Here is a 22,883-nt window from a genome sequence, read left to right on the forward strand (position 1 = left end):
GGTAAGAAAAAATGTCAAGTCCAAGAAACACAAGCAAAGGACACAACAGAGGCCAGTAGTAGTGTCAGGATTATGGTTGCAAATTATGTTACATGTTTGCTTGCCAGTCCTCTATCTTTTGGTCTTAAGTTTTTTTTGTGTTTGTATGTTAAGTATGCACTCCAAAATAGATTTTCTGCACTTGCATACATTTCCTGTTTGCACTTATTGCACTTTTTATTATAAAATAGTAGGTTATTTACCACTTTAACCAGCACTGTCACAGTGCTATGAGTAGGCTTCAATCCTGACTGAAATATTTGATTAATGTTTGATCAAGAGCTGCTGACTATCAAATGTTTCAATGTCAGAAGCACATTCTCAATCAGTTCTATCACAGATCTTTTGACTGTAGTGCCAATTAGTCCAACACATTTTTCAGTGAGTTACCTGTGTACACATAAATGTAATGTCATTTGGTAGCCTGCACTCACTACTAGAAAGCATACATCTTGTGTCCAAGACTGTTTGAAACATTTTTCACTGATAACTGCATAACCACATACAATTTAATACAGGCCACTGTCACATTTTGAAAATGTCTATTATGGATTTATTTGTGATCATCACAGATCCAGCACCAGCTTCTCCATGCCAGAGCCTTTAAACACTCCAGGATGTCCAATGTCAAAACTCCACACATGTAGTGGGATCCAATTGGCACTGGAACGTCTCTAGATGGTACGGGATGTTTGCGAGTTCGGCATCTACTTCTTTAAAGGTTCATAATCTTCATGAGGTGGACGTGATTGGTGACTGGTGGGAAACCTCAGGATGCCTTTGGGATGTGGAGAGAAAGAGAAGCAGTGGAGAGAAATTAGCATAGCTGCTGTTCATGATATTAACAGCACAAGTTGATAATGTGCATGTGAATCAGATGTTCTGGAGCACAAGGTTATGATGTGAGACGTATGTTATGTGTAGGCTATGCTAAAAAGATACGTTTTTGATCTACACTTAAACTGGGAGAGTGTGTCTGAGCCCCAAACACTGTCGACTGTTCCAGAATTTAGGAGCTAAATTTAGTGGACTTTGCTATTTTAGGAACTACTAAAAGTCCAGAGTTTTGAGATCTCAGGGAGCGTGACGGATTGCAGAGTGTTAAAAGACTGGATAGATACATGGGAGCCAAACCATTTAGGGCTTTATAAGTAAGAAGTAGTAGTTTGTAATCTATTCGAAACTTAACAGGAAGCCAGTGCAGGAATGATAAGATTGGGGTTATATGATCATATTTTCTTGACCTTGTAAGAACTCTTGCTGCCGCATTCTGAACTAACTGAAGCTTGTTTATTAATGATGCAGGACATCCACATAGTAATGCATTCCATGTCTATTCTGGAGGTCATGAACGCATGGACGAGCTTATCAGATATAGTTAACATGTTTCTTGGCTTAAATGGTGATTAGAAACAAACTGTAGTCTTGAGTCAGTGTAGCAGACTGTTGAGATTAACTACAGTTTATTTCCATCCTCAAAGCTATTGTTCTTACTCCGTAATTTCATGGAACCCCAGGGCGTTGATGAGAAACTCCAACTGAAGAGAACACTATTAAGAGAAGGATATGGATTATTATGTGGCATTATTGTTGTATGAGAGTTAATGTCACTGTGCAGTTGGGACTCTGGCAAGACTCGCTATGGCATGACACAGAATGGGAGGGATCTCTGGAATAAGAGACGACCCACCACACCACCGCCAACAAACCTGAGTGAGAGGACGACAGCATACAAATATCCCAGTTCACAAAACACTCTATAGCCATGATCCCTCCAGATCTGCTCCTTTACCTAAGAAAAATCTACTGATAAAAGACTTGACTAAATAAATGTGTTTTCAGCCTCGACTTGAACACTGAGACTGTGTCTGAGTCCTGAACACTGATTGAAAGGCTGTTCCATAATTGTGGGGCTTTATAAGAAAAAAGATTGATCTAAGTAGGCATGAAGGTATATATACAGTATCTGAGTGAACTACTGTACCATATATATATATATATATATATATATATATATATATATATATATATATATATATATATATATATATATATGGTACAGTAGTTCACTCAGATACTGTGGTGCAAGACCGATAAGTGCTTTATACGTCAGTAGTAGTATTTTAAAATCAATGTGAGATTTTGTTGGGAGCCATTGTAGACTGCTTCAAACAGGGGTGACGTGGTTATATTTTTTAGATCTAGTGAGGACTCTTGCTGCTGCATTCTGAACTAACTGAGCTTATTTATGCATTTACTCAAAAACCCAGACAATAAAGCATTACAGTAGTCTAATGTAGATGCAACAAAAGCATGAACTAGTTTTTCTGCATCCTGTAACGATATCAGATTTCTAATATTAGCAAAGAAGAATTTTAGTGAAAGAAGGTGATCCTGGTAATATTATTTACATGAGCCTCAAAGGAAAGACTAGGGTCAATAATCACACCAAGGTCTTTGACTGCTGTACACACTGAAACAGAAACACCATCCAGAGATGCTACGTAATCAGAAAGTTTACTTCTAGCTGCATGTGGTCCTAGTAAAAGTACTTCCGTCTTATACGAGTTGAGCAGAAGGAATTTATCAAGCATCCACTGTCTAATGTCCTTTACATGCTCCTCAACATTTTTAAGCTGATCTCTCTCATCTGGCTTTGCTGAAACATACAACTGTGTACCATCAGCATAGTCTACACTTTTCCACTTTGCTCCTTCCTGATAAAGTCAACTGTTGTGTTAGCAGTGTGTTTTAAGTCATTATCTTGCTGCATGTAAAGATTCTGCCAATTAGATTGGATGCATTTTTTTGTAAATTGTCAACCAAAACGTTTCTGTAGACTTCTGCTGCTGCATCATGAATTCAATTAAATTAAATTCAATACATTTTTATTTGTATAACGCTTTTAACAATTAACACTGTCTCAAAACAGCTTTACACAGACAATGCAGTGATAAAGAATGAATAAGATGGTTTTTTTATATATAAGTTTGTCCCTGATGAGCGAGCTGGTGGAGACTGGCAAGAAAAAAACTCCTCTATTAATTCCATTAATAAAAATATTAGAGAGTCTATTAGAGATTTCTGTTCTAGAAACAGCCAAGCAAGATATAGTCATGGCACAAGCTGCATTTAACTAATGTGATTGTATGTTCTGGATCATGAGCATATCCTTACTTCCTCCACACTTTGGCTTTTCATGAACTTTGGTATAGGATCAATTTGGTTCTAGATGTTCTGTGGCTTATGTCTAGATTTACTATGAAATCTTTATTCTGAATGTTCAGACTGATGTAGGTTTTGCTAAGGAACAAAATCAAAGCCTTGAAGAGCATTACTAACTAAGACACCCTGGCCAGTAGAGGGCAGAAATGCACTACTGGTCATTTCCCAAGTCCAGCCGAAAATACTGAGAATTGAATCCAACATGCAAAGTTGCGTGTAAAGATTGTTCCATTTCCTTGATCTCACTCCCACAAACAGCAATCATTTGCAAGTAAAATGCAGGGTTTTTTTTAAATAAAAGGTTTATGGTCAAATACAAAACCAGTGTATAAAAGTAACCCTTGTTGAGTTATAGAGCAACATTTTAAATCAACATTATCATAGATGTTGTATTGATTTTTCCTGAACCGTTATGCTGATGGTTATAAGTAATTTCCAGACAGTGACTCATTTCTAAGTGCAACAATTTTTTTCTCATCCTTGACAGTAAGCACGTAATTACACACACCGTTTTTTATAGACCTTAAAGCCAAATCTGATACAGTCTTTTATATTTTATACACAAACATATGCAACCTAAGCATTTGCTATACTTATCAATATTGTATGTAAATTGACAAATTGACTAATTTATTCTAAGTAGTTTTTTTTTTATATATATATAATTATATGATATATTTGTATAATTATATCATATTTCTCTACATGATATATATTGTCTATATATTGTCTCATGATAAATATATTGTGTTTTCTCACACTGTATTCCAATACTGGGAAACATTACAAAAAACACATCCACATTTAAGATCTTCTGTAAAATGAATAAATTACAAACATTTGTTGAACAAACACTTCCTAACAAAACCCTTTAAAACATCAAAACTTTTTCCCTTTTGTTAAATAAAACAATGTTGTACACATACACCGGGTTCCAAATGATACAGGGCTAATGACAACTGCTACAGTATCACAATCTTTTAATTTAATAATAGGAAATGATTATTACACACAATTGTCATAAAAAAAAATTGTCACAATTTGTCATAAAAAATTGTATTGTCAAGTAAAAAAAAAAAAAAAAAAAAAATATATATATATATATATATATATATATATATATATATATATATATATATATATATATAATTTTTTTCTTTTTAGCACAAAAGGGAAATACTGAATATTCAAGATATTTAACAAACAATTCCTTTATTTTCTTTATTCTATGATTATAAATATGATCTACAGGTTAGGTTTTTAAATATTGTATTATTTAAAAAGGCATATTTGTTGACAAATGTATCAGTTAATAAACCATGTAATGAAGTGTTTTTATGAAAATGCTTTTTCTGAAATGTAACATTTATTCACTTCAGAATTTCAATTTCATCAACCCCATCATACATATGTAAAAATTTTATTTTGATTTGTTCCATCCAACAACAATGTACCTTCTTTGATTAACTAATAATGGCTTTTACTGAAGGAGCTAAATGATGATTATTTTAGAAAAAATAAAATAAATAAAATTAGAATAATAGATTATCAATGCATTAAACAAAATCTTTTTTTTTCTAGAATAAACAGTGTTAATAAACACTGATGTTGATAACAAAGAACCAACTAAAGTTATTAGATATTAAATACTAAAACATATTTTTTAAACAACTGATGAATAAAAAAAACGAATTAAGAGAAATAACTCGATCATCTAACAGTTTAATTTAGTTATATTTGGGTTCCAAACTTTTTTGGGTTTCCTCCTTGCAGCTGTCTTATTCTTAGGCAATTTATATGTCACCTCAGAAATCTATTTTGTGGGGCTGTAGGGATCTGTAGCCTGTTTTTAAACTGTATCAATTACTTCTTTGCTCCTCTATTGCTCTATTGAGAGTGTGTTTAATGCTTGCCTAATATATAGATCAAATTAATTAAACATTGAAAAAAGCTCTTTTATATACAGCCTAGTGTGTGTGTGTGTGTGTGTGTGTGTGTGTGTGTGTGTGTGTGTGTGTGTGTGTGTGTGTGTGTGTGTGTGTGTGTGTGTGTGTGCGTGCGTGTGTGCGTGTGTTTGTGCATGTCTACAATAGTTAAAAAGATGTTATATAAATAAGATATGTAAATCAGGCCAAATATACATGTAATTGAACTCATACACCAATATTAGTATAATTAGTATAATTATCCATATTTAAAAGAATATATATATATATATATATATATATATATATATATATATATATATTGGATATAAAGCTAATGTAAGCACTTGTTAACCTTGTCTGCTTGAAAATCAACTCCATCAGACAAAACCTGACAGAGTTGATGTCTTTTTGAAAATATTTTTCCATTTTAACCATGTGTTGTACAGTGGAGCCATTTTGTTTTTTCTTAGTTGGAGCTGCCTCAATAAACATAACTAAAATGACAAAATTGATCCACGATGATTGACAGAAATGATTGCAATGGGAAACTGTTTTTAGGGTTTTGAGGGTTTTAACACTGTAAATGCAGAGACTTAAGATATATAAAACTTACCAGACCATGTGTCCTATCGTTGTATCCAACGTGGAAATGAAAAAAAGGCTCTCAGTGTTATACATGGTCATGCCATTACCTGACATTCAATAGACAGTTTCTTAGAGATTTTTTTAAATGACAGCTAGACATTGTCACCTCCTGCTGAGTACACAACATCAATTATATGTTTGCCAGGTATAGAGCATGCATTTAAAATAATTCAAATAAAATGATTTAAAACTGTAATCAACAAATGACCCGAGTATGCAGAACTCCTTTAGTTGTAACTGTTTAAGTATTTTTATTATTATAAATGTCTTCATTTTTACAATAAGAAGTGTTTGTATGTAGGACATGTTTTATCCTTTACCTCATATTTTTTTTTAAATCCCAGATTGTCACTGTGATCTTAGATGTTTTAGATCCAGGAAATCCCTCATTTGTACAGATGTGTTTGACAGGCTTTATTCTGTGATTAACAGCTGGCTGTTTGAACAGAGAGCAGGAGGGATCAATGGAGATGTCACCAAACACTGAAAAGGACTTGGAAGCACTGTATCTGAGATACAGACTTGATGTACCTCATGCCATCATTTACTCACACACCCTAGTTAAACAAGGTGCTAATTACAGTTGCTCACTGCAGATGATGCTCGAAAATAAATTCATGTAGTTGTTTTTTGAGAAAAATGTATTTTGTTTCATGCTTTTGTGTAGCAATGTGGAAATATACAGTAAATTATAACATTTCAAAACTTTTGGTGAAATTGGAGTCTCTAGATTCAGCCATTTGTCAAACATTTAAATTAAATTTCTAGATTTCAATAATGAACTTGTAAAAAAAGAAAGGCCTTGTGAACACTTTAAGATTTTAAATAGCGGCATGCACTTTTTGACAACACCAGTTGTCTTTAGCTGCACAAGCTATGAGCTTAGGAAGTCATCTTGTTTGTTTAGTAGGAATTAAAATAAAAGGAACATTGCTGCTGAAGTTTAATTAGCAGTATTTGTTATTGTGTTATACTATTAATATTCTGTATTATGATACAGAATTATTAGAGTATATAACAGTATTATGATATTTCTCATACAGAAATAATTTTGTTAATTAAAAGTGCTAAATTCTAAGGTAAAACTGACAGTGTCCCGAATGTGTTCTAATTTCTTTCTCTCTGTCAAGTGTACACTTTAGCACTATTAGGAAAAGCAAACAAATCGGTGTGATGGGAGGTGTTGAACTTAGCTCCCAGGTCTACAGGAGTTGAGTCATGCTCAGACCTAGCCTCGCTGGCTCTCCCTTTAACAATGGACCAGACGCAAAGATACATCCTACTGCTTTTGTACTCATCCACATGGGGCCAAGGGTAATAGGTAAGGCAGCTAAACTCACTCTGGGGGGTACACACACACACACACACACACACACACACACACACACACACACGCAGTGATGATCATGATAGTTTGGAAGCTAGAAGTGCTATACAAACAAACAGGATGTAAGATGAGCTTCCTTCTAGTTTATGCAGATCTGCACTTTGGGACCCACTATAATCCTAGTCTTATAAAATCTAAACATTTTATGGCTGCCTCTGGCAAAAACATTTATTGAATGTCATGGGTGTTGGTGGAATTAAAGAAATCCACTTTTTTTTTGATAAGCCTTACACTAAATTAGTTTTGCATTTCCATTGATAGACAAATAGAAAATGGTATTCAGCAACACCTTGCACATCCTGCCATGAAAAGGGGTTAGGTGGACTTGTAGTGTTTGCCCACCTAGTTGGGTGGCAGGTATCCTAGTGTGAGGGTGAGGAAACACACTTGCTATGCTGTGTTTGCATGCATGCATGCTGTGAGCTTGATGGAATTAGGAGGCTGTTCGATTGTTTTCTCTGCATAGACCTACAGTCCTCCTGATCCTTCCACTCAGCCCTTCTCACGCTTCCAGTTCAAAGAGAGGCAGACGTTTAAGAGTGGGGTGGGGTGATGGAGGGGAGGGATCACTCTCTTCCTCACTTCCTGCTTTGCTCCATACGGTGTTAGACTGCTCATCCTCGGATGCCTAATTTCCTAATGATTGTACACAAGCAGCACGTTCTACTTGCTCACAGCTACTCTAACATACACACACACATATAAGAGTTAAAGGATTAGTTAGGGTTAAGTCTGTAACATGTACTTCAATAAGAAATAAAGAATATAATAAAATAATTACATAAATAACGCACAACAGTAACATATCACAAATGTTTACTATTAGAAGGGAACACAATGTGTGTTGTAAATAACTTTGCTTATATGTTAGTTGATTGGGAGTTGGACAGATGGATAACCTGCACATAGTAAGTGTGCTTTGGGAATAAAAACAGGTTAATAGGCTGTTTGAAGTAAATAAGCAGGATCTGTAGCCTAAAAGCCTGTCAGACTTATCCCAATAATCCAATAAGCTTCAATTCACCTATTATTGATATCTAAGTAAAAGCAAATATACACAACATTTATTTAATCTTTTTATTTTCTAATAATTTAAAAAACATATTCTATTATTATTTATTTTATTTTATTTATTTAGTTATACTACTACTTATATATAGTTTGAAAAAGATTTCCTGGTAACAGTACATGGCACCTAAATGCCTAGAAATAGTCTTAATAGTGTCACAATGAGAAATATTAGATGAGCTGCCGATGTTTTGATGATTTTGTCCAACCTAGAGACATTTCAATTTTGCATCGCGTCAACATTTTGTGCTTCTGTTATCAGACGAGAATGAAAAGAGTTCAGAGGAACATTTAAGGGGTCCTGAAGATGAAGGAACATCAGAAGAAAAAGGTGCAATTACTTCTCCTTTCTTATGGAAATGCTAATGAAGTAGGCGATAGGGACACAGACAATGGGGGCTACAGGCAGGTTGAGTGTCACCATGTAAACAGCTTCCTGCCAAGGAGCCATTTACCCCTCACTTTTACTGACTAACAAGCCATCTTCACGATGACTACAAAGAGCTAACTTCCATCAAAGACCAACTCAAGCACCAGTGGAACTGCCAGGCCTGTCCACTGCACAGCTTTTACCAAGAAAATGATGTATTTTCGGGTCAGGGACACATGTTTCTTTTTGTTCTGATTGTCCCTGAGCTCTGATTAACATCTAGGACTACAATTAATGTGAAATCCAGCATTTTTCAAGGAAGACCCTTCATTAGTTTGGAAACTATCATAATGCTTAGTAAGGGATTCACAGTGAGCTCGGAGACAAATTGACACAAACATTTTGACTTATTCTGTTTATCCTATTGTTAACGTAAAACCAAGTTAAAAAAAGTTAATTTAAAGGTTAGTTCCTGCAAGTAAGCATATATGTATTAGTGCAAACTGTACAGCAAACATACACAGGCACACACACACACACACACACACACACACGCACACACGCACACACAGACAGAGTGAGAAAGAGATGAACTCAGAATCACACTTGTATGTGATAAAACTTGCATATAAATCTCTGAGTCATACAGACACTCCATTCATTATCAAGTCCATCATTTCCATCTGCTCACTTCAGCTGATCAGCCTGAACTTAGTTTTCTCATTAGACACTGCAATGTGAAATGTATAAATTCTGCTACCATAGCAAAATGACATCCATGAAGGTTTGCTGGGGTATATATCATTGTACTAATCATATATAAACATTAAACATATATCATATTGAACATTAAAATACATATAATATCTTCATGTGTAAATTATAGGGATACAAAAGGGATAAAAAATATAATCATTACAATTAAAATCATCAATATAGGCATTTTTTAAAATTTCTGATTAGTGTCAGAGCTCCAGTTCACTGACTGCCCTTAGCAAGAGTAATAACTAATCCAACCTATAGATGGCGCTTAACCAGATAAGGGGTGGAGGTTTGGGTGGATTGACCTACGGCTGTGTCTATTGTCCTTTAATGAGTGGCTTTGATCTGTGCTCAGCATTTAGTGTTTGTACACCTGGACCACAGCAGTGCTGCTGGAAGTCTGGCTTTTGGGGGACAGGAAAACGTGCGGGTGCTGCTGGGAAATTGTGTATGCCTGTGTATATGTCTTTGTGAGTGTGTGTGTGTGTGTGTGTGTGTGTGTGTGTGTGTGGTGGGGAGGAGGGTTGTTGTGATTGTGTAATTGAAAGTATTGTAGAGTTATGAGTGAGATTCAGCTTCGTGCAGGTAACAGTCCCCTAGTGAGAAACTGTTTGTGGCGTGGGAACGCAGTAAAAGAAGCCTTAGTTAGGGCACTATGTCCTTTGTTTGTCCTGTTTTTATGGTCTATGGTTTTTATGGTCATGGAACTTCACTGGGATCATAAGCTAGTAGACCTTCACTGTGATGCCCTTGATGAATTAAAGGGCAGATGAGAATCACATCTGGGGTGCTATGTAAAGCATCTCAACATCCCAAAAAGTGCGATGATCAACCTTGAAGTCATTTTAAATTGTAAGACTACAATAAAGTTGGAGCAATTGATGTTCCAATATGGTGATCTTAATATCACCTGTGTGTGTGTGTGTGTGTGTGTGTGTGTGTGTGTGTGTGTGTGTGTGATGAATGCTTTTAGTGTGACATTGAATACTAATTCTAAAACATCATGAAATGGTAAAACATTATAGGGAAATCTATGCACTGTTCACATACTGTCCCCAGAAAAACTTGCCCACACACACACACACACACACACACACACACACACACACAATCTCTCTCTCTCTCTCTCTCTCTCTCTCTCTCTCTCTGTCTCTCTCTCATACACACACACCACACACACATGTTTTTAGGTTTTTCACTATTGTTTCTAATGCATCTAATCTGAAATAAATATATTTGTTCATTTCACTTACTATTTTTAAATCTCAGTCTGAAAGTGTGTGAGCACTAATGGTGCAGCTGCTCACTACAAGCTCTGTGTTTAATTGTGTTTTCTCACACATTGGTGACTGCTGACCTCAGCTGTACATATTTGCACCACAAAACATGGAGTAAATGAAACAGATGCACACAAACAGCTCACTAAGAAACAACTCGGGCTCTGCCGCTGATAGCAAGAGACTTGAATTGATTCAATTATCCAAGTAAGATGATTATTTAGACATGTGTTATTAATTATTGAAGTATTTATTTATAAATCTTATAACTTTTCTATGGGGAACAATCTGTAGATTTATCTATAATCTAAAATCTATAGAAGAAAATCTATGAACTACATACATAAACTGGAAAGACATACTATTTGTATTGTTTGTAGTATTTGCACTTGTCTACGATATCTATATAAAAATGTTAGCAGTTTTATTTTGAGTGGTCCAGAGCTTTCTGCTTTCTCCTGTCAGCACTACTCTTGCTCTACAGGTTAAAGTTGATCATGGAGTCTTTTTCTATTTCATTACCATCCCAAAGGTCTTGGCACTATTGTCGAGGACAGAAGCAGCGATGGGAGGGAGCAGGGAACAATTACTGACCCTGCAAATTCTTTTAATCCTTTTCAAAGCCCGGGTGATTAGGAGAGGAAAGTTTAGATTTCCTGAACTTGAAGTGGAAATGAACAGTGACAGACGCATCTCAGGTCTCAATCCACATCTTGTTAAGGGCAAGAGAAGCCTGTGTTTGTGTGTGTGTGTAGGGGGAAGTAAAGAACTGAGATACAAGAAAATTCATTACGTTTATATGGCTGTGCTCTTTTTCCTTCCCTAAAGCAGTAACTTTCTTTTCTGTGAAAGTAAAAAAAATAATTACAGCAGTGCAGTAGATATCCAATTTTGGAGGAAAACACAAATTAGCTGCAGTAAATGGAGAAAAAAGATATTAAACAAAAGAAAATGTTATAGAAAAGCAGTCAATTGGTTTAAAAATAACTTTGAAAACAAAGTCGAATGATGAAAATAATATGCAGTGTAAATGAAATCCATACCTGCAGTTTGTACAACTAAACAAATCATATTGATCTTTTCTCATTTTTTGTAAACTTTTGAGTAAAGATGCTTTTACGTAGTGTGTAGGTGTCCTCTTCCCAGGCCTGAGTCATCTTCCACTGTTTACTTATTTAGGCTGGTGAGGAGAGGACGGTGGAAAATATGCATCCTCCCTTATAACCGTTTCTTTGTGGAGCACCAGGCCTCTGTAATATTTCTCACTGTGGTGAGAGAGTGCTTGTGCCAGGGCCGAGCTGCATCTCTTAACCCCATAGACCCCGAAAGGGTACGTAGTCTTTCTTTCAGCTCATCACGGATAAGCAATACAGCCAATGCACAGGTCACACTACCATGATTTTAACTTTCAAAATTTTTGAACAAAACTGACTAAAACACTATAAAAGGCAATATCTGAACTGTCAGGACTCTCTCCAAATCAGAATAGTAATTTATTCGTAGAAATTCTTTTGAATTATTATTTGCAGCTAAATTTCAGGAAGTAACATCTAAAACACAAAAGAGCGCATTGAGTCCTTATAGGAATGGAAGAGTTCGAGGAAACTCTCTGAGTTTATGGCCTCAGAAAAGTGCAGGAGGAAGTGGCGCAGTAAAGAAGTCACACTCCACAAAGCTGCTCGGAGACCTTCCATTCGAACTACGTCTAGATGAAGGAATACAGAGACATGAATGAAGGATGGTCTACCATTATAAAGCAAATCACATACTGTTATCTATGAGACTTTCTCCAAAAGTATAGAAATATAAATAATAAAAAGGGGCAGCTTATGAGAACAAACCCAGCTTCTGCACACACATTTATTTAGATTATTAAACTAGTCCTGTCCCAGTGTCAGTAGATTAGTAGGTGAGATAAAAGAAATGTACAAATAATGTGCTAACTATTATGTATTGAGCTACAGAGGTAATAATACTGCTGCTAAAGACTGAAAGCTTTTATATGAATGAATAATGAATATTAGAATTTAGCATGTCATTTGCTGAAAATGTTAGGGGTGGGTGGTAATAATAATAATTTAATAACGGTGATGTGTAATATGGCTTTGTAGGTTTGATAAAGCAGATCTCCTGGTCAGCTGGGGGGCTGGTTCTGGAGTTTCACTCTGGAGCAATCCACACTTCACGCAGAAATACAGAAGCACAGAGCCAAACACAAAGGATTTCACACATGTGTATTTGGGACAACAAAAGATTAACATCATGTGCAAATATACACCTGACAGAAAAAGCTGCTTGGATAATGTGTCTTAACTTTTTAAAAATGATAATAAGCCTTGCCATTGGCCTACAAACATCAGGAAAACTATGCCAAGTGTGAAATGTAAGGAAATGTGTAATACTGAAATAGTAAATTAAAAAAATTATCAAAACTCAATGCCTAAATTATTGTGATGGTTGTTGTAGAAAAGTAATAATTTATATTGCTTAAATAGTATCTGCTCTCAGATTCCAGAAGACAACTGGCTTCCTTTGGTGTTTAGTTTCTCTCAGGGTTTCTATCCCATCTTATCTCAACTCAGTAATTTTTTCCTTATCACCACTACCTCTAAACACAAGATTTGTGCTAATATCAGTTGTTAAAAATGGCATACAAATTAAGTTGAATTAGAACATTTTTTTATAGGGAAACATTTTTTATTTAATATCTCAGTATGGATTTGTACACTTAAAAATAACATATGCACACATATTGCATGACATTGCAGGTCTGTAAGTAGAGGTACAATATCCTAGTACACAACATGGCTGCTAGTAGATCCACAACTACTTTATAGATCATGTACTATAACTACAACAACAACGGTAATAATAGTAATCATAATAATAGCAATATTTTAAAGGTGACACCTGGTCGACTAGTATCTGGGCTACAGTTTACGCCAGTGGTCCCAGTGGTACTGGGCTGTGGATGATTTGCTACTGGGCAGCACAGAAAAAAAATCCATTGTATTGTATTCCCACAAATTCTGTAGTATGATGAGTTCCATTTTCATTATATATACAAACAATAATTAAATAAATAATTAAATCATATAATATGTAAAAAAAATGATATAGTATGCACAATGAATGAATGGGTGATCTCTATTTTGACCCATTGTTCACCGGTTGCAGTGTGAGCAGGCTGTGGGCGTGGCTTCCGTGTTTAAGCCCCGCCCCATACAGCAGCATGAGGTCTACGGGGGCTTTTTAAGTTGCTCATCTTGGCGTCTATAAAGCAGAAGTTCGCTGTCACGGTGCCGGGACTCGATCTCCAGCGCACTCATCCACTACCGCGGTGTTCGCATTTCAACTCAATCACAGCCCGTGGTTATTGGGCTTTTCTTTGGTTTCTTTGTTTTTGTTGTGTTTTTTCCCAATAAGCTTGGAAATATGAGTTGTCCTACTCCTGATCAGAGACTGGAGCATCTTCTGAGTGCCGTGGAGAGCGAGTTTCAAAAAGGAAGTGAGAAAGGAGACACCTCCGAGAGGGACATTAAACTCAGCCTGGAGGACGCAGAGCTGTGGAACAAGTTTAAAGAGCTCACCAATGAAATGATCGTCACCAAGACTGGAAGGTATACATCTACACACTTCTGGTATAATAGTATATATGGTACATAGCATTGAATATAAAAATATACACATTCCCAGTAAAGATGTTATTTTGTTTTGGAGAATCATACTAATGCTAAAGTTAGCATGTGCTGAAAAGATTAATAATAAAAAGAATAATAATCATACCTGGTTGAAAACAGACTCATGGTCTTAATTTTTATTTTTTTAAGAGTGTATGTGAATTTTGGTGTTTTTTTTTTTTTTTTTTTTGCAGACGCATGTTCCCGGTGCTCAGGGCGAGTGTTAGTGGTCTGGACCCCAATGCTATGTATTCTGTGCTGTTAGACTTTGTGGCTGCTGATAATAACCGCTGGAAGTATGTTAATGGAGAGTGGGTCCCTGGTGGAAAACCGGAGCCTCAGAGCCCCAGCTGTGTGTACATCCACCCCGATTCCCCTAACTTTGGAGCCCATTGGATGAAAGCACCTGTGTCCTTCAGCAAAGTCAAACTATCCAACAAACTCAATGGAGGAGGACAGGTGAGGCCCAGTCTTGTCTCCTGTCCTTTTCTTAGTAGCGTTTTTACTTTAAAAATAGATTTCTTTAGACATTATTGTAACTTAGATTGTCCTCAGTGATATCTCTCTTCCTTCCTGTAGATTATGTTGAACTCCCTGCACAAGTATGAGCCGAGGATCCACATCGTAAAAGTCGGAGGCATCCAAAAAATGATTAGTAGCCAATCTTTCCCAGAGACTCAATTCATAGCGGTTACAGCCTACCAAAACGAAGAGGTACGGAGGTCAAACTTAGTGACTCAACCTCCAAGACGAGGAAATGATATAACACTGGATTTAATCGTACAAAATTAAAACGAGTCATTGTTGTTTTTTTTCCTTCAGATTACAGCACTGAAAATCAAACACAACCCTTTTGCGAAGGCTTTCTTGGACGCTAAAGAAAGGTGAGTAGAATAGTTTAAATAACGTAGCAGTGATTTAGTCTAATAGCAATTACTGGCTATTGTTAGATTTATGATAATTCTATAGAATTATATTACATACATACATTACATTTATTTGCTGAACATATTTTCTTTATCTTCTAAGGAGTGACCACCGTGAGGCCCAAGATCAAAACAGTGACAATCAGCAGTCTGGCTACTCACAGAGTAAGTACTATTATCAGAGAAAAAAGTACTATTATCATTAGATTTGTCCCAAAAAATGCTGATAAAAATGATCTTCCTCTACAGTTGGAGGCTGGTTCCTGCCCAGTAACGGCCCCATCTGCTCCAGCAATAGCCCTCCACAGTTCAGTGGGTCCCCAGGTCACTCCTCCAGCTCTTACTGTGAGCGCTATTCCAGCCTGAGGAGCCACAGAGCATCTCCATACCCCAGCCATTACCCTCATCGCAGCACTAACAACAGTAAGACACTCTAGCTTATATTTTGTGTGAAGGAAAATATCAAAGACAACAATAATTGTCTGTCTTTTTCTCAAATGAAAAGGTTATATTGAACTCTTTTGGGATAAGGTGCTGATTTTTTATTTTATTATTATTTTTTAGACAATTACATGGATGCCTCTTCAGGAAGTATTTCAACCCATGACAACTGGTCAACCTTGCAAATCCCAAATTCTAGTGGAATGGGCACCTTGGCTCATACTACTAACTCCACCTCCAACACAAGGTTAGAACAAAAACCATGCAAACAGAATAAAAAATTGCATCTACATTTCTGTTTTTTTTTTACAACATACATTTTAAATAAAGAAGTGGTTTATTTAAAATTTCTTTTCCTAATCCTGAACCACTTGTGTGTTCACAGCCAGTACCCCAGTCTCTGGTCCGTGGCTGGGACCGCCCTCACTCCATCTGGCTCAGCTTCAGGTTCAATTGCTGGAGGTTTAACCTCTCAGTTCTTGCGAGGTTCCTCTGTGTCTTACTCAGGTCTGACCTCCTCGCTACCTGTTTCTTCTCCGTCATCCATGTATGATCCTGGTCTGACTGAGGCGGGAGTGGCCGATGCCCAATTCGAAACATCCATTGCTAGGCTTACAGCTTCCTGGGCACCTGTAGCACAGAGCTACTGAAAAATGACTTCAGAGACTTTAATCCTGCCATTACACAGATAGTGTAAACACCCTGGATCTGAGATTGAAATCATGAAAGGTGATTAAAAAAATTGATTGTGCTGAGAAGGACTGCATAAACATCAGTGCTGTAGACATGCTATAGGAAATTTACTCTCAGCCATTTTGGGACCACGATGGAGCTCCTGGATTTATGAGATCAGACCAAAGATTGTTGTTGACTGAATAAATGTAAATGTCTGTAAATAAATTTAAGTTAACGTCCATTCTCTTGGTTTGGTCATATAGAATATACATTTTTAAATATTGAGAAACCTATGCGTGCATATAAGAAAGAGACAGATATGTGTCTTGTATGCCTTCTGGTAATATACAATAGGATGTTCTGTAACTCACACACAGAAGTGCCTTGTACATACCTATCTATTTGTACTTTGTTTGCTTGTAAGCTTTATTTATGTCTTTTTAATATTAAATTAATATTTTTTTTTTCTCCAAAATGTCTGGCTCTCCTTGTTTCATTCTTAAAATGTACACAGTCACCCTTAAAAAATTATTTGACTGTCTGGGTTTATTTTATTTGTTTATTTTTTCTATATTTGTCAGAATCATTGTTTTGGATCTTTGAACAAAGACAATACAAAACATATCTTTTTAAATAATCACAAACTGGACCTGTGTGAAAAAGTAATTGCCTCTTTAAAATTAATGGCAACTGATGTCAAACAGACTAAACAACTTTGTTTGAGCTAAACAACGCCTAAGCAAAACATTTCCAGCAAAGTGAAGTTGGCTGAAATACCTCACCATGCCATGATCGTGCAGTGAAATCAATTCTAAAAAAGATTCATTACGAAGTTACAAAGCCATTTCCTCACCTCTGGCATCCCATTCAGCTTCATCAATAACCATTTTTTATTGAAATGAAGACAAACTGAAAGTCACAAAAGAACCCAAATGAACATATGCACAATTTGCAGGCTTTGCTCACTTTAGATACAGTTAGAGCTTGCGATTCCTGCGAGTCATGAGGAATAGCCATAAGACATTGAGTCTTCATAGGTCCTTTGTCAGGTCGAAAAAGGGGTTCACCCACACCTAAAAACAAAGGCAAAAAAGAGTTTGAGTTTTTATTTTCTTTGTTAAATTCAAAGTAAATGTTTTTGTTTTAACATTAATGTTAATCTAAAACAGTATTGTACAACAAGATCATCCCAACAGTGAAACGGTGGTGGTTGTGTGATGGTGTGGAGATTGTTTGCTGCTTTGGGCCAACTTACCATAAATGACATTCTTAATTCTGTAAGAAAATCCTGTCAGTGATTTAAAGCTCAAAAATAAATAAAATCAAGGCTGTAAAGCCTAAAAGAAAAGGACCTTACAAATGTTTTCTGACCCTAATGCTCATGCTCAAAAGTTCATCAGTGTGGCTGAAATAAAGACCTTTTTTTTTTTACTCAAAAGCGACGTGAAAGTCTGATTTCTAGGTATTGGAAATGTTGGTTGCAAGTTACTTAAAATATGGAGAAACTCAAAGTTAATACTGAATACTGAATATCTGAAATATTCTGACAACCATGAGAAGGGTTGCGTGGGTGTTTATATTTAAATGGCCAATGAGTGTATACTGTATTTAAATGTAGTATTCAATGTTTCTGCAAGAACAGGATGTTTCAGAGAGACTTCAGTCAATTCAATTCAATTGAGTTCAATGCCGTTCAGTTTTATAACACTTTTAACAATGGACAATGGAATATCACCCAAAGCAGAGATATAGAGGTTATGAAGTTGCAATGTATAATTGTAGTGCCCATAAGTTTGTTCCTTATAGTTTTATCGCTTCTTCTAAAAACTTCTTAAATGTGCATCTGAGGTGTTACTGAGGCAAAAAGAAGAAATAATTAAATTAACTTAATTCATCTTTGATAGCTATATCATTTATTATGATTTCCCAACAAAACAAAGCGTTTTTGCAATTAAAAATGCTCAGTCAATTATTAAGTAATAAGTAGGCCGGAAAATAAGTTCTCTCTCAAGTATCAATACATATTTGACCCAGATTTGTGTTATAATATATTCTTGCCATTCTTTCATAATTTGTTAAATTATATCCTATAGATTTTCAGCAATTTCTTTGTTCATTCCTACTTTTTGACTACCACATAAAATAGTTTTTCAGGAAATGATTTACTTTGCACACAGTATTAGTTCCACAGCATTACAGCTGTGTTGAGTGAAATCTCAGTTTTGTTCGCTGTGAAGAACTGCCACTGCAGGTAGTTCAAACACAGTGCTGGTTTTCCAGCTCTTAAACATGCCGGGTTTTTTCTACCGATCACACAGTTTTGTTAGAATTTACAGCTCTGTGTCATTCTGGGGGGAAAAAATATTAGATATTAATCTTTCAATTTTCTGGACGTAGATTAAACTGAATGTGCTCAACATGGTGGTCATTTTATTTTTACTATTTTTTTCTTTAGAATTTGATTTTAATTCAATTTAACTTATTCATGATTTTTTTTCTCTTTCACACACTTTGCATGCGAGTGATATTTCAAATGTAATATAGTATTAAAATGTCAAGAAATTGCTTGTACTTGGTATATTGTTTACATTTATGAAGACCATATGTTTCATTTATTAAAGTTTGCAGTAAGACAGTGGGAAGGTGCTGTCAGGTCTTCAGTCCATACAGAGTCTGTACAGAGTGTGTGATTGAGGAGTCCACACAAGAGTGTAAATGAAGCCCACAGGGTTAAAAAGCCACAGGGCAAACAGACCTGCAGGAACATCATGACATTCATCTGGGACAGGGAACGTACGTGTGTGTGTGTGTGTGTGTGTGTGTGTGTGTGTGGTGAGCCTTAATGCAAATTAAACTCTCAGAATATTTCTACATATACTGTAGTTATGACATGTTCATAAATAAGCCTCTGTAATTAAAATTAAACATGTTCTGACCTTTCATGTTTCATGTTATTATAAAACACCAACCAAATTAATAAAATCTTTCTATCACCTTCCAATAATGTCAAATGTGTATCTATTTTTTGCTTTTATTACTTTATTATTTCTAAATTGAATACCATCATTAATTTTACCTAATGAACATTTGTACCAGAATTGCCAAATAGTCTTTGAAAACTTCCTAATTACCATATGTGCCTCAGATCTCCTCTTCTCACAAAAACAACTGGGCCTCCAAGTCATATGGTAACACAGTATGCTTACCATATTTGTGCCATACACTGTTCATGTGAGAAATCATTAAGCGGAGGCAGATTAGGAAGCAAAGATGCTGCATATCTGGAAAACTTCATGATGTTAAAAAAAGTCTGTAATTATCAAAAGTATATAGAGTATGGGCTAAATATCTTTCATTTGTCAAATACATGCTGTTGGTTTCAATTCAATTCAATTTTATTTGTATTGCTCTTTACAAATGGACATTGTATTATAGCAGTTTTACAGAGATAGAGCAGTTATAAAGTTGTATAATAGAATGTCTAGGTTTAGTGCCTGTACGTTTGTTCCTTATAATGATATGTTTATCCCTATTGAGTGACTGTGGCAGGAATAATCTTCCTAAGATGGCATGAGGAAGAAACCTTGATAGGAACCAGATGATAAACAGATGTTTCCACCTGCACAGGGGGTTACTAAATGACCAACAGCCCCCTTCCTTGCCACAGCTTTGCAGCTGTCTCTATGGTTAAGGTTAAGGTGTGAGAAGTCATTTTATCCAACCACACACATTCAGGTATCTTCATCTTTTGCCAACATGCACACTTTAATTATTCCTGGTAGCACTATTAAGTCAGTAGGATCACCTTCTCAAACACCTGCTCAACTTTCTAGAAGGAACGCTGAACACTTCCCACTGGTATTTGTTGTATATCTAAAAACCATACTTCCTGGAAAAATTAATTCCCCAAGTCTCATAACTATACTTTGTGAGACGAGAAACGAGTAGCAGAAATAGCCTGATAGGTTAGACTTTCAGATATGTTACTCACATAAGACATGAAAACATGCGACTATGAATTCACACAGCTAACCTAGCCATTCCCTCACCATTCCTGCTCGGAATAAGGTAGTGCTTTTCCATCTCCAGCTCTTTTGTTTGCACAAGACTGTACCCACAGCAGCTTGGTTTTGAAAGATCAGAGTGCAACCCGACATTGACCACAGCCAGCCTTGTTCTGGGGTCTCACATAAATGTTAATTAAAATTCTCATTTCAAATCAGATTTTATTGGTCACACACACAATCATACACGATATAACATGCAATGAAATGCTTTTAATATGAACTGCCTGGTGACAAAACAATTTAAATATAAGCATTACACAGAAATATATAAATAGATTAAAAATTAAACAACAATCAGCCGACCTCATCAGCTCCACCTTTGAGATGCCCAAACCATATCTGTATGATGTTATTACTGCACTTTGTTGAATTGGATATGTCGTAAATTGCAAAGACCCAGTGAGGTACATTTATTTATTGAAATCCAAGTAGATTTATTCCTAACAATAGTTGGTCCAAATTCTGCATTCTGCAACAACCTGCCTTTGTTACTGAATCATGTCTGGATATTTGTTAGGATATTTGTTAGACATACACAATCCTATTAATACAGATTATCAAAATAGTAATGAAACCTTTCCAGCTAGACACACTAATGTGTGTTACCCATACCACTCCACCACCCATGTGCCCTCGAGTTGATTTACTGAACCCTGTTGCCTAAAAAACAAGTCATCGTGTCTGGTTCGGCCCATCACACTTTGTTTGCCGATCGTTGGCGCTCCTTCCATGTCCGCACACACAAACCCACCTTGCCTTCTGATGTCTGTGTGCTTTCGTTAATGAAGAAATTCTCATACCTGGGTGAGACATTGCTCTCAGCTGAGGAAACTCTGCCTGGTGTTCACTCAGGGCCAGCTCATCACAACAGGCTGAAACTGGAATTACTGGATGGAATTCCAACTGCAAGAACTCTTAGGGTTTTTTCCTCTTAGAAAATGAAATGTACAATAATAAACAAAAATTTATGCTCTATTGCATTAAAAATCTCCCAATATGGTAGCAATACAATTTATGCTCCATGCGTATTGGATGGAAAAGTTATGGAAATTATACTATGGGTTTAACAGTAAAAGTTCAGTCAAAGTAAAGGACAATGGCAAAGTAACAGCACAAGCTAATGTACAGGCAATAAGTGAACCACTCTCACTATTTTCACACAATCCCTAACTATTAATCATAATACCATCACCAAGCCCCATGACACACGAGAACACTTTGTACAGTAACACCTTTTCCAAACACCCCTAACCATTCATCCTTAGTCCAACTACACTGATGTGGTCAAATTACAGCAACACAGCTCGATCCATCAGCGCCCTCTTGTGAGCACAATGTGAATAGGTGGCATTGGCATGCAAGGTGAATGTGACCCTACGGGTTTTTCTGAGGATGCTGTGAATTGTTTTTTACAGAATTAATTTTTGACAATCAATAATTTTGTAACGCTTTAAAGCAACACTTTAGGTTCAAACCATACAAATATACACTATATAACAAAGTTTGTGCACCATGAACATTACATTTCCGTTTTGTTAAAGATCTCATAGAAGATATATTATTTTGCTGTTATAATAAATTCCACACTTCTTTTCTGCCAAGGTTTTCGCTACACTGTGGGGACTAGGATTAGGATGTATTGAGACTGCACTTTGAATGAACAACTTCTTATTCTTTTTTCCAGCTGCTCCCATTAGGGATCGCCACAGCGGATCATCCGTCTCCATACCCCCCGTCCTCTACAGCTGAAATTCAAACCAACTACCTGCATGTCTTCCCCTTTACCACATCCATAACAATTTTCTCAATGCCACCGTCTCTAATCCATACAACATCTCAGGTCTCAACACAGTCCTATAAACTTTCCCTTTGACTCTTACAGATACTCTTCTATCACAAATCACTCCTGCTATCTCTTTTCTTCACTTCTCTAACACACTCTCCATTACTTTGCACGGTTGATCCCAGGTACCTGAACTCCTCCACCTTCTCCCTGCAAACGCACCACTCCACTGCCCTCCCTCTCATTCACACACATGTACTCTGTCTTACTTCTACTGACTTTCATTCCCCCTCTCCAGCGTGTATATCCACCTCTCCAGGCTCTTCTCAACCTGCTCACTACTCTCACCACAAATCACCATGATCATCCGCAAACATCATAGTCCATGGAGACTTGTGTCTGACCTCGTCCATCAACCTGTGAACAGGAAAGGGCTCAGAGCCGATCCTTGAGGCAGTCCCACCTCCACCTTGAACCAGTCCGTCTTCCTACTGCACACTTCACATGTCCTGCACCACCCTCACATACTTCTCTGACACACCAGACTTCTTCATATGCAGTTTGCATAAACAGTTCTGCATTTAAGCATCCATTACTAAACAGTACACCT

General features: G+C 36.4%; 1 protein-coding gene across 1 annotated transcript; it reads left to right on the top strand.

The window, feature by feature from the left end:
- The first annotated feature begins 13,973 nt into the window (after nucleotides 1-13,973).
- Nucleotides 13,974-16,898, top strand: tbxta (T-box transcription factor Ta). Its single transcript, XM_046844153.1, has 8 exons — nucleotides 13,974-14,321; nucleotides 14,576-14,840; nucleotides 14,961-15,095; nucleotides 15,204-15,265; nucleotides 15,411-15,472; nucleotides 15,557-15,730; nucleotides 15,872-15,995; nucleotides 16,134-16,898. The coding sequence occupies exons 1-8, from the start codon at nucleotides 14,137-14,139 to the stop codon at nucleotides 16,396-16,398; spliced, it is 1,272 nt and encodes a 423-aa protein (XP_046700109.1). The 5' UTR covers nucleotides 13,974-14,136; the 3' UTR covers nucleotides 16,399-16,898.
- The last annotated feature ends 5,985 nt before the right edge of the window (nucleotides 16,899-22,883 follow it).

Source organism: Silurus meridionalis, chromosome 29, assembly GCF_014805685.1.
Source record: "Silurus meridionalis isolate SWU-2019-XX chromosome 29, ASM1480568v1, whole genome shotgun sequence".
NCBI lineage: Eukaryota > Metazoa > Chordata > Actinopteri > Siluriformes > Siluridae > Silurus > Silurus meridionalis.